Consider the following 16764-nt stretch of genomic DNA (forward strand, 5'->3'; position numbering starts at 1 on the left):
AGCAGCCATGAACTGCACAATGGATTGGAAAGATGAATAGTTTATGTGTGGTGGGAAACTTTGCATCCTTGTGTAACTTTTGATACTTGAGCATTAAATACAGGCCAATGTAAAAAAACAGTACTTGCTTCTTAAGCCAAAGGCTGCGAACTGGTATAGAAAGTATAGTGTTGATATGTTTAAATAAAAATGGAATCTATGAGACAATTCAGGAATGTCCTTTTTTTTTTTTTTTTAAATATTTTGTTCCAGATATCGCAAATAAAGTTCTTCTGGCTTTGTTCACCTGCGAAATGTTAGTAAAGATGTACAGCTTGGGCCTACAGGCTTATTTTGTTTCTCTTTTTAACCGCTTTGATTGCTTCGTTGTTTGTGGTGGCATTGTTGAAACCATTTTGGTGGAGTTGGAAATTATGTCACCCCTTGGAATTTCAGTGTTTCGCTGTGTCCGTCTCCTGCGTATTTTTAAAGTAACAAGGTAAGATTAACTAATACTGCTAACTTTAGGGATAGCTGAAGAGTGATCAGCAATTCTTTTCTAATACTTCATCATGCAATGCACTTTTACTGTTTTGTTTGGGGTTTTTTGGTGTGTGTTAACACACGCATTTTAATTTATAGGCACTGGGCATCCCTGAGCAACTTGGTAGCATCCTTGTTAAACTCAATGAAGTCCATTGCTTCACTGTTGCTTCTGCTTTTCCTCTTCATCATAATCTTCTCGTTGCTTGGAATGCAGCTGTTTGGAGGCAAATTTAATTTTGATGAAACTCAAACAAAACGGAGCACCTTCGATAATTTTCCACAAGCTCTTTTAACTGTATTCCAGGTAACTTTCTTTCATGCCCTATGAAACATTTTACCTTTGATCAACAAAGCTGTTTAAGTGATCATGTTGCCTGAAAATAAAATCATGAATACTATTTATTCGGTTTACTTTAAGTAGCATTCTGCTCATTAAATTCAGTACTCTGGTGACTCTGCATCATTTGTACCATTTGTTTCATGTCTTATTTGATCAATCTATGTAACATAGTTGTCATATTACTTCACAAAATTAAATCTTCTTTGTCCATCAAAAACATGACTACAAAAAGATGTGGAATGTTATTTTTATTTTAATCAAAATATTTTCTTTAATTTAATTAGCTATATAAAAGTTCAGCTATTCCCAAACAGGAAAAAATGAGAAGCATTGTAAGAGTACATATTTGCATTTGGGTCGTATCACTTACTCTAATGTAAAAATAAGTATTTATTTCTTTAAAGAGACACTGTCATGTTTATTGAAACTTTAAAGCAACTTGTCTGTTAGTAGTGAAAAGATAGGGCCAGACTTACAGTTTACGTTTCATTGTTTTATGGTCCTTTTTTTTTCATTTTTCCCAATTTGGATACAGGAATTAGGTGAAATAGTTTCATTTTTCTAGCCATTTTCACGTTCAGCTTTGCACGTTACTGCAACATTCGGTTTTAGACTTTTTAGGCTTGTCTTTAAAGCTGACCTTGCAAGGCTCAACTTTGTGTCAACTGCCTGTCTCTGGTAGAAGTTCCATCTGGTGGCTCTCCAGGGCAAGCAAAAAAAAATCTTTCCATGTAATTTTAACATAAGGAAATCTTAATGAGAAATATCAATTTTAACATAAGGAAATCTTAATGAGAAATTTTCTTAAGAGGAAAAATGTCCACATTTGATCTGATGTTGCCCCTTTAAAAAATTAGGGCTGTACTTTCAAACTCAGTTGAGCTCGTTTTTTTTCAGATTTTAGTCTGCCTCATTTCCACAGAAATAAGGCTTCCCTCAGTTTCAGAATACACTCAAGAGCAACAACCCACTGAGTGCTCAGCAACTATGAAAACCAGCTGGATCAGTTTAGCTCTCCAGAAATGAATGTCTGAAATTGACATGCATACAGTTTTCTTGAACAACTAATTCACTACTTGGAAAGAGCATCAGTATTACATATATTCTCAGGATAGAACTGATAATTTTTAAGAAGTTACTGAGAAATACATGAAGTGCCCCTATAGCCTGCGTTGTAATCCTCAGGATTTTTGTTGTAGTACAGAAAAAGTGGAGTGGCCTCATTGCAAACTATCCTTTTAACTCATCAACAGATTTCTGTAAAATTCTTTTGGATTATGGTGAAATTATATGAAACAATAGCCAAGAAGATAATAATGCAATTTTTCCACAATGTTGAGCTGCATACAGTTTAAAATAGCTGCCATTTCGAAAGCTATAGCAGTAGCTCTAAAGCTGTAAAAGCAGCCAGTCCCCATTAAAACGGAAACTGCGTAGACCAATTCACAGGACTATCAAAGATGCACTAGAAAAGATTTGTGTCCACTGTACAAAGAGAACCTTAAAACGTACCCAAATTTGATTTTCAAGAGTGATGAACATTCGCAGGCATTGCCACATATGTATTATAACTGAAAATCAGGGCTCTCACTTTGCATGCCAAAATCAATAAATTATAGGCTTCTATTTTTATTATTTTTGCTTTTGGTGTTCAATGATATACACGTGTAGCATAAAATAAAAGCTAGTAGAGTTAAACACAAGCTTTCAGAGATGCTTATTTAAATGGAATTTTTAAAACAATGCATGAAATTTTATGGTATTGCTTTATGTATACAGAATGTTAGCTTTATTGTGTGTTGTGGTCAGAGGAGAAGTGTTTCTCGATTTTTTTCTTTTTGATGTTGAGTTACCAATAATGTATCTGCTTCTTAGATTCTAACAGGTGAAGACTGGAATGCTGTTATGTATGATGGCATAATGGCATATGGTGGCCCATCATCGTCAGGCATGATAGTCTGTATATATTTCATTATCCTCTTCATCTGTGGCAACTGTATCCTTTGCACTCACTGGAAACATCTCCAAATGGGGCTGTGCCAGGGGCCATACACAACATTTTTCTAGGAGGGATTAAACTGCAGTGGACGTACAAAGGCTTTTTGCGTGTACTGAGTCCTTTAAATAGACTTTTCTTTACACGCCCATTCCCTAATGAATGAGATGCCAGTGATCTCCGAGTCCATCTCCAGCCACCACAACGGCAGAAACCAGAGAATTTTTTTTCTTCCTTTAATGGGAAAACAGCCTCATTCTGCCTGCTAGACTCTGTTTGACATCTCTCTGAAAAATGCATGGATGTAGTCTGATCTCTATGGCAGTAATTTCCCGTTCATCCTTTTGATGCTTGTTACAGCCCTGTTAATTCTGACACACACTGACAGCGGAGCCAGGGATCCACCATATAGCACAGGGAGCAGATGAGAGAAATCTGCACAGAGAACTGTTGGGTCAGTTAGGATTAAGTCTGCTGAAGCATTGCCCTTCCCTGCCTGTGATGTGCTGGAAAAACTTCCTCGGCCCCATGTAGCAACAGAAACTAGTGTCATTCTCAGGAGTTCTTAAAAGGTCACGAGATGATAAAAGGGCAAAAACATTCTGTTTTCTGTCCCACATGGTAGTTGTGTCAGTATTTGTACTTAACTGATATTGACTGAAGTACAGGATTTGATATAGATTGTTTTAGACACAGAAGATAATGCACTATAAAAGTGAATTTTTGAAAATTCCTGAACAGTTTTCACTTTTAATAGACAATGTTTCATATTTGAAACATTCTCAGACTAGCATAAAGTTGTTTCATTTATTTAAAAAATATGTCAAGTATTCTGCTGTTTTAACATCAGTGATCCTAATAGATCTCTGCTCATTTTTCACCCAGTATTAATCTAGTCCATTAAATGTGTGTTATTTGCACTACACTCCAGCATCACAAAGCTCTACGCTGTAGGTTGGGAACACGCATTTTATCTCTCTCACATTGTCAGTGTTTATGCTGATAATAAACCAAACAAGTATAGCAAGACATAATGTCCTTAAAATGATTTGAAATAGATATCTTGCTAAATGTCTTCTTGGCCATTGCTGTGGATAACTTGGCAGATGCTGAAAGTCTAAATACAGCTCAGAAAGAAGAAGCTGAAGAAAAGGAAAGGAAGAAGAATGCGAGGTAAAATAGTGTGGGCATGTTGAATAAGCAGGAGAGGGAAGGAGGGATGCACTGAATTATTTCATAAGGATTTTCTTTACTTTATATAAACATCTTTATCATCTTCAGAATTTATTTCGCTCAGGAAGAAATGGAAGAGTTTATGTAGACCATTTACCAAGACCCAATTAGTATGATTTTAGGGAAAAGTTGGGTAGTAATTGGGAAAAAACGGGTGAATTAAGGACATAATGATAAGCCAACTGATATTTAAACATTGCAATAGTAGGATTTATTGTGCTATTAGAACAAGAATGTATCTGTTGTTGCCAGTGCACAGCTCTCTGTGGAATCCATTCTCTTAAGCCTTATATAGACAAGAAGAAAACCTTCTTTTGAAATCCGTGCAGGCATATTGAAGTCAATGCAAGTTGTTTGTATGAGTCCAAGGGCACAGTTTATCCTTCTAGAAAGAAGTGATGATCACACATGGAATTTTTTAAGGCTTTAGCTTCTGGAATTATGATTAAAATGATAATCTTGTAAATGTGTCATTGCATTCCAATGCAATAGATTTTATCACTCTGACTCGTGCAGCTGTGCAAGTTGTTATAGATGTTTGACTATATGGTTTTAGGTATGCTTTCTTAACTTTCATAGAATGGGTATAGTTCACTTAAAATCTTCTGGTTTTACATGACATGCTTTGTAATTGTTCTTGTATTGTTTTGTAGAAAAGAGAGTCTGGAAAATAAAAAAAGTGAGAAGTCAGAAGGTGACCAAAAGAAGCCCAAGGATAGTAAGGTGTTTATTCTAAAACCTGTGTATTTTCTAAAAGAATTTTACTAATTTTGCTAGACAGTACTTTTCAAGACTACTGTGCATTGTACAATTTCTTTTATGAACCCGTCATACCTGAATTTTTTTCCAGCAAAGGACGCATGCTTTCTGATGCTTTGCATCCTCACAGAATCTCTTAATCCAGAAAGTTATTTTGGTTTCAGGGCATTCAGAAGAGGGAAGCTCTTGGAGCATTAAAATGTTAATGTTGGGAAAAATGGATGTCATTTTAGTATCTCTGTAGGTATTTTGCCTGATAAACCAAATGGAAGAGATTACTGAACGATAAACTCTTAGTAGAATGTTCAAATATTCGTGGTCATTTCTAACAAAGCCTGTTGATTATGTTCTTATTGTGATCTACACAGCCAGGAGGATATGGACACTATAGAAGAATCATCTTTTAAAAATATGTAATAAACTATCAGCTCTCCTGTTCTCAGGGTTACCCTGTTTCAGAAAACTCAGACTAAGCATAAGGATCACTTCCCCCACTTCAGAGGCTTATTTGGTTTGCTTTTTGTTGAACTTAATATTCCAGGCTGTATTTAAATGTCATTTTCTTGTGCATCCCTTTCATTGTTGTAGGTAACAATTGCTGAATATGGAGAAGGAGAGGATGAGGATAAAGATCCCTATCCACCCTGTGATGTACCAGGTATGTGAATAACAGCCAGAAGACACGCATTTAAGTTCATTTGCTAAAATATCCTAAACTTGTTCTTGCTGAACACTGAAACAGTTCCTTTGAAGTTGGTGAAGTTGTGCTCTGTTATCAGTGGATAAATGGGCCTGTAAGCTGCTAAGTGTTATCTTTTCCTGCAGCTTCCAGGGCAGTACAAACAGCACATAAGAGTTAATACTGTGAGCCTGAAGACTGCTGTGGTAACACTGTCTGGATGTGAGAGTGAATTCTAAACTTTTCTACAATGTTTGGCAAAGAAGGACATTCCAGGGCTGATGTTGAATCACTTTTGTCTTGGCTTCTTCCAGTCCAGTGAACATGACTCATATAAAACTCAGTTGTCTGATTGCCTGGAAGCCCATGACAGAAATCTGCCTTAGCTTTTGAGCACTTAGTGCTCAACCAGTGCCCAGAGCTCAGCACCCCACATCCCAGCTCTGCACGGACTGACGGTCAGGGGCTCACGTTAAGTGCAGCTCCAGAGCCCGTGTGCGTGGGGGTGTGAGTGAAACCTCCCGATGAGGCTGGTCAGGGCCTGTAAAGCCTATTAGTCCTCTCAGGGCACTTATGCACACACCCATATATGCACATAAACATTTATACAAGGTTGTGACAACTATATTGATGTAAATATATTGATTAATGTATTTTTAAAGCCATGCTATAAATATATATTTCCTGTAAGACATATATTATAATACAAGGCATGCATTTATATTGCTATGAAGAAAACTCAATGTTTTTTTTATTTTATAGTAAAAAAGTGTTTAATTTAAAGTAGGTGAAGATGAAGAAGAGGAAGAGGATGAACCAGAGGTACCAGCAGGCCCACGTCCCCGTAGAATATCGGAACTAAATATGAAGGAGAAGATAACTCCGATCCCTGAAGGGAGTGCCTTCTTCATTTTCAGCAGCACCAATCCGTAAATATAATTTTGAAAAATACTGTTTTAGTCCATCAAGGTTTAGCAGTGAAGGAACAGGCCTCCTTCCAGTGGCATTAGGAATAGAACGCCAGCATCTTCAACAGGAGAGAGATTGGTTTCTCTCCTATAATTTTCTGAGTGACTTGGTAAATTAAAATAATTAGATAAAGATACTAATTTTCTTCCACACTGCTAAAGGTAATAGCATTTTGTACACATAGCCTGTCAAGTTGCACATCTGAAAAGTACCCTTTAATGTATGTTAGCTATTTAGTGTGTTATTCACTGGATATAAAAACTGTGATATAAAATCTGAACATCTTCTACATGAGAAAGGATTCCTAGTAACCCTAGGAACATTTGCGGAGCAATACAGGTGAAGAAGGAGAAGAGACAATAAGAAATAGAAAAGGAGAAAGGATGTATAAATTCTTCTTGGGGTGACAGCATGACAGCGTTTTCCCAGATTCAAACAAACACTAAAGACAAAATTATTTCAAAAATCAAGAAGAATAATAGTTGGATTTTGGAGGGAATTGGAATCTTGCACTGCTCACAGTCTAACTCCAGAGCATTTGAAGTTCTACACTGATGAAGAAAGCAAGCTTCAGCAAAAATTGTTACTGGTCGTTGGATGGAAGCGAACAAGTGAACTAAATTCAGTTCCTACAGACTAAACGTAGCTGTTACATTTATGTGTAACAATTTCATGATCAGTCTTAGAAGGGAGATTAAGAGTTAATTTGACACAGGAGAATGTTGTCTTCTCAGTGTCAGAGGTCATCACAATTAATTTTAGAAGATGGTGTGATGATCAAGATGCGTTTTGGACTCGTATCTTACTTATTGCAGGGGTTGTCTGAAGTGCTTCAGAATTTTCAAACAAACTGGAAAGACAGCTATTTAAAATAGTAATTTTAAGAATACATATGCTGAATCCAAAAACATTAGTTTTGTTGAATGCATCAGATGGCTTTTGGCCTCAACTAATGCTATGTATTCTCACACCAAAATGGCCATCTTACTTAACTAAGATACAATACACTCAAATTACCTACTTAGTAACAGGAGAACAAATTTTCCCCAAGAACCTTCTGAGTCTTCAGCAGAATTTAGACAGCTTCAGTGTTAATTCAGTTACGAACCCGATCCTGCCTTTTTGCCAATTTAATCCCACACCTACTCTACCAAGGTGCTCAGTAACATTTATAATAACCTTAGGCTCAGTGACTCTAAGCATATGTACAGTTCCACTAGATGTTATGTGGCTGAAACTTAGCAGCTTTATAGTCTTCAACACCCACTTGTCCTGTAATTCTATAAGAAATTTGGTTTGTCTCTAAGTAGCAGAATGAGATCTGCAGCCTAAGCCACATCTCACCAGATGAGCATTTTTGACAACTTTAATAACAATAGAATCAAACCATGGATCTGAAACGACTTATTATCTAGTGTTGGTCCTTTTGACGTTGGCCTCTATATGTGCACAGTGGTGTGAACACTGGAACTTGTAGTGGTGTTCATAACCCATTGAAAACCAACAGGAACTCCGAAGTCCTCTATCTGATTCCTTTGATAACTGCATCTTCAGTACAGGTGGATTGACCTTGCAAGTTTATTTACCTTTTTAGAAATCAGAGCAACAGGTTGAACATTTGCACTGCTTTTAGCTGCTGATTGTTGCTCTGTTCTGTCACTGTTAGTAGAGTTATAGAAAACATGTTGTATATCAGCCATCTGCCAAATTCTGTTTGCACATGTGATATGTTTTTGTATCTCTTCAGAATTCGAGTGGGATGCCACAGACTCATCAATCACCACATCTTTACCAATCTCATCCTTGTCTTCATCATGCTGAGCAGTGTTTCCCTAGCAGCAGAAGATCCAATTCGCAGCCATTCTTTTCGAAATAATGTAAGCCCTTCATTTTTGTCTGAAAAGAAATATATTCTCATAGGATAACTATTATTTTTTCTTAAACAACCATCTATCTTTAAAGATGAGTGACTTTGTTGATGGAATATCAGAGGTATTAGAAACATTTATTATGTACATAATGTTTTTCTTTTGTTGGTTCTAAGTATATCAGAATAAAATATGCTCAAGCTGAGCATAATCTTAATAAATTTATTTTTTTCTTAATAATATTTAGCTGCTATACCTGATCTACATTTCCTGAATCACTCTTAGCGCTTTTCACTGTTTAACACTCATTTAAAAGTACCAGTTAAAAATGTCACTGTTTTATAACATGTTTGGAGTAGACTCTGACCTGTTCTCTATTTTTCCTTCATTGACTCTGTTGCGTGATTTTGGGGAACTCAGAGTTAGTGAGTGTGTGGCTTTGTAAGGACATAACCTTTTCTTTCAAAGAAGCTAGTGTCACCATGCTAATGAGCTCAAGGGCCACCACATCAGACCCAAGGAGCCTTGGGTTCCTGATTGGCCACATCAGAAACTAAACAAGTTTCACTTTTTTCTAAACTCACATGTAAGACAAGGATCAGAGCATGCCCAGCTCTTGCCTTGAATCAGAGTCAAATGCCATTTCAGCCTATATATAAACCTGAACATTTGGAAGTGTTTCTGCATTCTTTTTAGATATACTTGTAGAAACATAATATTTGTAAGAATATTAATTTCAGAAATGTCTCTATTATTAAATAAAAGTGTAGTTTCTATGATAAGTAAACATCTGCGTTCTAAAACAAATTCCTGCACCCCCCATTGTAAGATCTTAATATAGTAGAAGAATTACCTGATATACAAATGCACAATTGTCAGAGCAACAAAAATAAATCCACTGTTGTAACCACTGACATTTGTCTTACACTTGTTCCACTTTTATTAGTGGTGCAGCAAGCCTCTCGTTATTGTGAGTTGTGCATGCTTTAGAATAGGTGTGAAATAGCTGAGATGATGCAAATAGGTAATAGTCTGTGGGGACTTTTGGGATACTTTGGCAGAACTTCCAGGCCTCTCCTGTCTTAGATATAAATTGATCCATAGAGAAACTCTTCCACCTCTTACAGGAAAGTCAGGCCTATGAGGTCAGTAGAGGTTGTGTCCCTCTAGTTCTTGCCAGTGTAGATGCATCCTCTGAAAGTCATTTTTTGGCTTTTGAGAGTCTCTGAACATTTTTTCAGTAACATTAGTAAAAACCAAAAAGCAAACACTTTTTTCAAAGGTAAAAAGTCAAAGCACACTCTTCATATACTATTCAGCAGAGTGATGTGCTTCCCATATCTATAAAACTGGACAAGTGCAATCTTATGAATAAATCACACTAATGGATAAGAGAGAGAGCTGTTGGGGAATACTGCAGTTGTTATTGCAGAAATGGATTGAAGGGCTGATAACTAGAATCATAGAATGTTCTGAGTTGGAAGGGACCCACAAGGAGCATCAAGTTCAATGTAACTGGAAAGTGGTGGTAACTGAAAGGATTATTCCTATTTGGAAAGAGGAACAGAGATAAAATGCGTGATTTCAAGAAGGCGTTGCTCTCTTGTTGTAAATGCAGCAGACCTGCATATTTTTCTTGTTATTGCCTTGAATGATCATGTTCCTTCAGCCAGACAGCTCAGAGAGGGAATGAAAGTTTACAAACTGGAATATCTTTAAATATTTTCTTTTAACTCTACAATGAATTCCTTACTGATTAATCTTTGTTGAATGGCTTTAATATATGCCTATTTTTTCAGCTGCAGAAAGGATCAGAAGGATGTGCTCTTCAACTGAACACTGGGAAAAAAATATTTCCTTTTATATGATCTAATAGGAATACTTTGTGTGTTGTTGATTTTATTTCTCCTTCCCCTTTTATTAGTTGCCAAGCTGCAGGCAATACGTTTCTGTGACAACTGTTTGCTAGTTGGATTGCAGGATCCTCAAAACTAAACTAGTACTCTACTGCAATGCTTGTTGATCTAAATTAGGTGCTAGCAATATGGCCACCTTGAAGCGGTGGAATCTTGCTTATGCTGTGAAATACAGGGCAGTGTTCCTGTTGACAACAGTGAGGTCAATATCACATTCGGAGTCTTTTTAAAAGTTTGCATATGCAGCTGTTGTGGGTTCTTTTAAATTTCCTACAAGTAAATCACAGCTGTATCTTCCAAGTTCAAGAAAAAGCAGTTGTAGTGCTGATTTTAAGTAATTTAGTTATTTGTTAATTTCCTTTGTGACACTCTGGCCCAGTCTACAGGAACAATATGACGTAGGAGAATATAGAATGATTTGCAATCTAGAAGCATCCAGTTTATTTTTTTATGCAATACTTCAGTAAAAAAACAAAAACAAAAACAAAAACAAAAACAAACCCAAAAAACCCCAACAAACTTATAAGTAACTATTCTTTGTGTAAGATTCTGTATCTCTGCTGAAGGCTGAAGAAAGTACCTGTGAAAGCTGACAGAGGAAAGTCTGAACTGACAGAAAGTGTTGCTTATTGGGTCCTGTTAACGCATTAGGGGTGAAACTAACATCTGAGCACAGTGGCGTTTGATACATTTTTAAGTAAATAAAAATGCTTGCACAATAGCTGGAGTTTTAAACTACTTTGTCTAAATTTCCTATCTTTAATTAATTCATTCAGGTGTTGTTGTGCATGTGGTCTAAATTGTAAAAATTTATTAATAGATGGATTTCTTACTGTGGCACATATTATACCTTGCAGATACTTGGTTACTTTGACTATGCTTTCACAGCCATCTTTACTGTTGAAATCCTGTTAAAGGTAATGCATTGTTAATTGATCCTCGTTAGCTCAAAAGCAGCTTTAGCAATAATGTTTGTAACTTTTTGTTTACCTTCCAGATCCTAGGGTATGCAGATTATGTCTTCACTAGTATGTTTACATTTGAGATCATTTTGAAGGTAACAGGTTTTTAAAGGAAGTTTGTTTAAAAGGATTTTCCTTGTGTGTCACCTGCCAAGAAAAGGCACTTGAAGTGTTCTCTCTCTCGCCTTTTCTCTAAACGATCAAAGCTAAACTTTTTTTAAACAAGAGGATTTTTTTATTTGACAATTCCTCATAGTTTTGATTGGTTATTTTTTACCATTGGGTGCATGAAGAAGCTGATTTTTTTATCATTACATCAACTAATTTTTTACCCTTTTTAAACTTACAGTTGTTAGAAAAGGGAAAAATAATTCACTGCGCATGAGCTTTTCCTTCTCCTTGCTCTGGCATTTCCAAACGAGATAATCAGTCTTTTAAATAGGGAGCATGTGATTTCTCATTTCTTTTGCTGAACTACATTCACAGAGCTAAAATAGTAGATAACTATTTTCTTGCAATAGGACTTGCAAGATATCTTGCATTTATCTATATACTATGATACTTTGCATTTATCTTGGGCATACATTTAAATACACAGAAAGGCATAAATATGCTTGCTTAAATGTATTACCCATGCATGAGTCAAAAAAATGGCATTTTAATGTATAGTTTGTGTACTGATTATTAAGAATATCCATTGGGGTTACTCAGATTTTAAATGCATGAGGCTTGCTCTGGCAAGAAGCCACATAACTGAGGATTAGGTTCACATGTAAGAAAATGCTAAATGAAGAAATCAAAATTTTTAGTGGGAATTTGCAAAATGTTTTTTCAGAGATTTACACGTTATTCCTTAAAGTTTTGTGCTGTGCACCCTCGCCATGAGTTTTTGGTTGAGTAACCCTGATCTACACACCTAAAAATTTCTCATACACTAAGAATCTGTACATAAACTTTGCATTTCCAGTTGAGGATTAAGCTTAACAAAATCTCTTCTCCCAGCTTTTGCTCATATTGCTGTGCATACTCTTCACTATGAGATTTGATTAATACTAATTGATGCAATATTTGGGCTGTTTACAAGATAAACTGTACTGTAAGTAGTAGACTATTTTTATGCTTGTGAATATTCTCCCAGACTTATGTTTATCCCCTTATTTCTCATTTTCAGCATTGAGGAGCTTGCTATAGAATTGATTAATCTCATAACATTTGTAGCATTCTAAACTAAATATCCAGGGTTTTTTTTGCTGCTGGAGAAAGGCCAAACTAAAGGAAAGAGTGAAGCACTGAAAAGAACTGTAGCATTAAGTCAAACTAGTTCCCAACTGTGAATTTGAGAAGCCAGACAAAATGTTACCACCATGTCTGTGGCAGAAGAGGCTTGGTAAACTTTCACATGCTCTGAGCAGCATGTTGCGTAGCTCCTGCAGTTCCAATTGTGTTTCTCTAGGAGACAAGAGAATTATAAAGCATGGTATAAAGCGGCATAACGGGATGTGTTAAGACAAGCAACACTCCTGCTAACTGCAAAAGATTCTGATGCTGAGGGACTCAAGTTATTCGAGGGAAGAAGGAAGCACTAGAGCTTGGGCTGCTAAAATCTGGCATTGTAAAATATTACAAGGAAACAAGAATGCCCATCATAGCCAAAAAATGTTAATGCTCTGCATCCACTTTCTGCAGGAAGCTCTGCCCTGCAGTGCACTCACATGTATTTATAAAGGAAGATAAATTGTACCCTAAAAAATGTAATGGACAACAAGAACATGACACAACATACGTATACAGTGCCTGCTTTACTAACATGTCTCAGACACTGGCTTTGCTTGCTTATGGCTGGAGTCCTTCATGTCTTCTGTGCTGGGTTTTGTGCTGTGCTTTCCACGGTATCTCTTGTTCAGAAGCTGTGTGTGCTCTGCAAGGAGTAAATTCAAGGCTGGACCTGCAGTAACAATAGAATTCCTTAATTTGCAGGGAAAAAGTATATGAAACTGAAATTAACATAACCAGAGGCAATGTTACCAGCTGCAAAGAAACTTATAAATGTCAAAAAAAACCCCAGGCATTAAAACAGAATAACTCAGCGTGTGGAGAGTCTCCCTGTGCTCTATTTTATTGACTTCTTTGCAGACATGAGGATTTCCATATTAAGTGGTGTTGAGCATATGAATGTGGATATGAATAACAGAAAAGCTGCTACATCAGTTTAAAGCATTTAAGAATTCTCTTATGTAACCCCTGCATGACATTCAAATCCAGCTTACCATCGTGTTTGCAGTACTTGGGAAATGTGAAATCATCAGAGCAAAGGTCAGGTTAGGGCCTGTGTTTTTAACCTTACCCCAGCTGTGCTAATCCCACACCATTTAAACCAGTCCGCACTGGTGTAGAATTGCAGGCAGAAGGAAAAGAACAGCACTGGTGAGTGTCCTGCAGCATCTGCTCTGCCAAAGGCTGTGTGACCACACTTACCACCTCAAATCCGCTCTAGGCCTTGCTTTGGTCTTGATCTGTGCAAAAGAGAATCCTTTGCTATAGAGAGTTTTAGTCAAATGCTTCTGCTCTGATTTGTAGCGATTGAAATCTAAGTCTCCATATAAAGATGGGGTGATATGTACTTCACCTGTATTTTTAGCTCAATATATCCTTTATCTCTATATGAAACTTTGTGTGCTATTAACTGATAACATACTATATAGTATGAACGAGTATTTCTAGCTAGATATAGGTTTGTTATTCAAGGTTAGTTTAGTGTTCAACTTCCAACTGATTCAATGAGTTTAGCCATAATCTGCACAGCTGTAAGTGAAAAGAGCTAGGAATCTATTGGAAATTTTATAACATATTATAGCTATTATATTATCAATATATTACCTCTCATGTCATGGCATAGGTTAAAGCATTAGAATTTTTGCTCTTCTAGTTTTGAGGAACATTTAGTATTTTGGTCAAGATGAAAGTTCAACATGAGAATAAGGAGACAAAGGCTTCCAAGAGCAATGCTTCTTTAGTAGTCTGCATTCCTTTACAGGTACATAGCTTTCACCGACACTGATGGCTTTTCATGCAAAAGGCCTGCAAGTTTGTGCACGTGAGCAGTGACACAGTAGACTGTGGGATGCCCATTAACAGTGGGTAGCTCTGTTCTACATTGTGGAACAGTCTTCAAAGATGTAACAGTCTGTTACAAGAGGAGCAGAAATAAAATCTTTATGCTCCATCTTGAGGAACAGAGCAGAACAGAAAGTAATGGGTTTAAAATGCACAGTCAATACCAGATGTTCTCCGGCTGGCATTGAATTTTCTTACCTGTGGGAAAACAGTGAGTAGCTGAGAGTATTTTAAGAGGACCTTAAGACTGAAGAATTTAGAATCTATGTGCCTGAACTGACTACTAGGTATTTTTTCAAAGGTTTCCTTATTTAATTTCAAGTTTATTTTCAGTGTTTCAGTCTTAATACATAACTATGGAATAACCCATGCAAAATTCTACTCATGTGCAGAGTCTGTGCTCTTAATGGCTTAACTGGATCCCCTGTGCATTTTTAAACTGATACTTATTTTCAGTCATCATTAGGGTCTCATTCATAGATTTAGGATTTAATTTTGCAATACCTAAGAACATCTGCCCAGGGTCTGTCTGCAGCCATAATTAATCGAGTCTCTATCACTGGCTCCTAATGCAACCTGCAAATGATGCATGCAGGTTCCTTCACAAGGTAGCCTTTGTGTGCTTCTTTCTTAATGTAGGCACAGAAAGCAAAAACATAAGAGAAAGTCCAATGTTTGATATTCCCCAAAGACCAGCAAAATTTGGAGACCTTTGTCCACACACAATACAAAATCTATGGCCTGTTCCAGGTTATTCCAAGATACCCACTCATGATGTTAACATGTCTCCTGTGAGCCAAAGGCAAAGAGCAGTGTAATGCTGCCTTACGACAGCCTTGTGCCCATTCTCTGCCAGAGGTTTTTGCAACACATTATCAGCTCCTTAAATTCTCAAGAGAGAATGAATGATTAGGAGTAAGAATCTGGACCTTACAGTTTACTAAGCATGGAAATTTTAAGGTTCTTAGAGTAATTTTTCTACTAAAGGCCCAAGTGATTCAGTGTAGTCAGCTCAGCCTAATCAAATGCATCATCAGAAAGAATTGACATCAGAAAGAATTAACACATTTTCTGGTGTTTCTTGAACAGAATTTTTATCATTTAAATGAAAGATTTAATGTACATAGTGGGATTGTTTTAGATCTCAATTGCTTTTAGAAAGTGAGATAACATTGTATGCATTCACACTCTAGGCAAGTGTCTTGTAAACAGCCTAAATGTGAATTTGAATAAATTGAAATATAGACTAAATGTGTAACAATTTTATTTTTAGATGACAGCTTTTGGAGCGTTCCTTCATAAAGGGTCCTTCTGCAGGAATTATTTTAATTTGCTGGATTTGCTGGTTGTGGGTGTTTCTCTGGTATCATTTGGTATTCAGTAAGTACTATACTTATAAGGTGAATGATTTATTTCTGCTTTGGGGTTTTATACTGAAATCAGTGTTTCAGCTCCTTTTGTTCCCCCATCGTGTGTGGGTGTGCAGTATCAGTATTCAGGGTTGGTACTGGCAAGAACTAGTGCTTTATATGGAGAGTGTTGTAACTCATTACTAATATGGATTGGAAACAAATTACTACTTCCCACTATTACCAAGAGAACAAGGAAGAGCACCATGAAACTGTATTGTATATCAAGTAATTTCTGGAGCCTCAGGAGGTTTATCTACCCTCTTTTGTGCTATTGCCACATCTACAGTCAAGTTCTATGAGCTTGCTCTTTCAGCATTGACCTACTAGGGTGTGTAAGTGGATGGTATTTGAAGGGGAGAGAAGTTGTACCATAATCAGGACTGTAAGTAGTAGTGAAGAGATTTGTTTTGCTTTGTTTGGATGAGACTAAAGATAATAAAAGAGTCTCAAGGTGCTTACTGATTCACTGAGCGGTACTGCCTCATTTAAAATCATCTGTGAAGCCCTTAGTGACTTCAAAAAGAGCAAGGGCTGGCTGTCAGTCAACTGCTTCCCGCTTTGTATTCTGCTTGTGCTAGCATCCCTATTACACAAGCTTTCAGTTTCACAATATGTTCTTTAAAAGGCTGTCTGCTATTATTTCCTCAAACTGCAGTCTTAGCTATTTAAACAAGACTAATGTGGTTCATTTGAGATCTTTTCATCTCGAGGAGGCTGGAAATTTTGGTATTAATTGATTTACAGGACTTCCAGAGCCTTGAAACAGCTTGTCAACACTGACATATAATTTGGGAACTACTTTGCTCCTCACCAAACTTAACTGCATTACAGTGTCAGATAAGCTTCTGAGACTGTTAATTCCCAAGCTGCTCCAGAAATCAAAGTAACTCCTATGGTACTTATGAGATTGATACTATTTTCTAATATTAAAAAAGGATGAAGAAATACTTTAAAAAATCTTGCATATATATCTTGAGACTTTTTTGAAACT

The 16764-nt window shown here is 36.6% G+C and overlaps 1 protein-coding gene across 21 annotated transcripts in view; it reads left to right on the forward strand.

The window, feature by feature from the left end:
• CACNA1D (calcium voltage-gated channel subunit alpha1 D) overlaps window positions 1-16764 on the forward strand; it is a 220938-nt gene that overhangs the window by 144858 nt on the left and 59316 nt on the right. For 12 of the 21 annotated variants that reach the window (XM_065075301.1, XM_065075293.1, XM_065075285.1 and 9 more), the window contains exons 13-22: window positions 253-478; window positions 622-829; window positions 2741-2861; window positions 3920-4034; window positions 4748-4817; window positions 5442-5511; window positions 6317-6461; window positions 8249-8378; window positions 11143-11202; window positions 15635-15741. In XM_065075301.1, the coding sequence (XP_064931373.1) occupies window positions 253-478; window positions 622-829; window positions 2741-2861; window positions 3920-4034; window positions 4748-4817; window positions 5442-5511; window positions 6317-6461; window positions 8249-8378; window positions 11143-11202; window positions 15635-15741 (1252 nt within the window). Of the gene's footprint in view, window positions 1-252; window positions 479-621; window positions 830-2740; window positions 2862-3919; window positions 4035-4747; window positions 4818-5441; window positions 5512-6316; window positions 6462-8248; window positions 8379-11142; window positions 11203-11282; window positions 11343-15634; window positions 15742-16764 lie in introns of all 21 variants that reach the window. The other 9 variants (XM_065075304.1, XM_065075286.1, XM_065075298.1 and 6 more) reach the window with 3 other exon arrangements.

Source organism: Columba livia, chromosome 10, assembly GCF_036013475.1.
Source record: "Columba livia isolate bColLiv1 breed racing homer chromosome 10, bColLiv1.pat.W.v2, whole genome shotgun sequence".
Lineage (NCBI taxonomy): Eukaryota > Metazoa > Chordata > Aves > Columbiformes > Columbidae > Columba > Columba livia.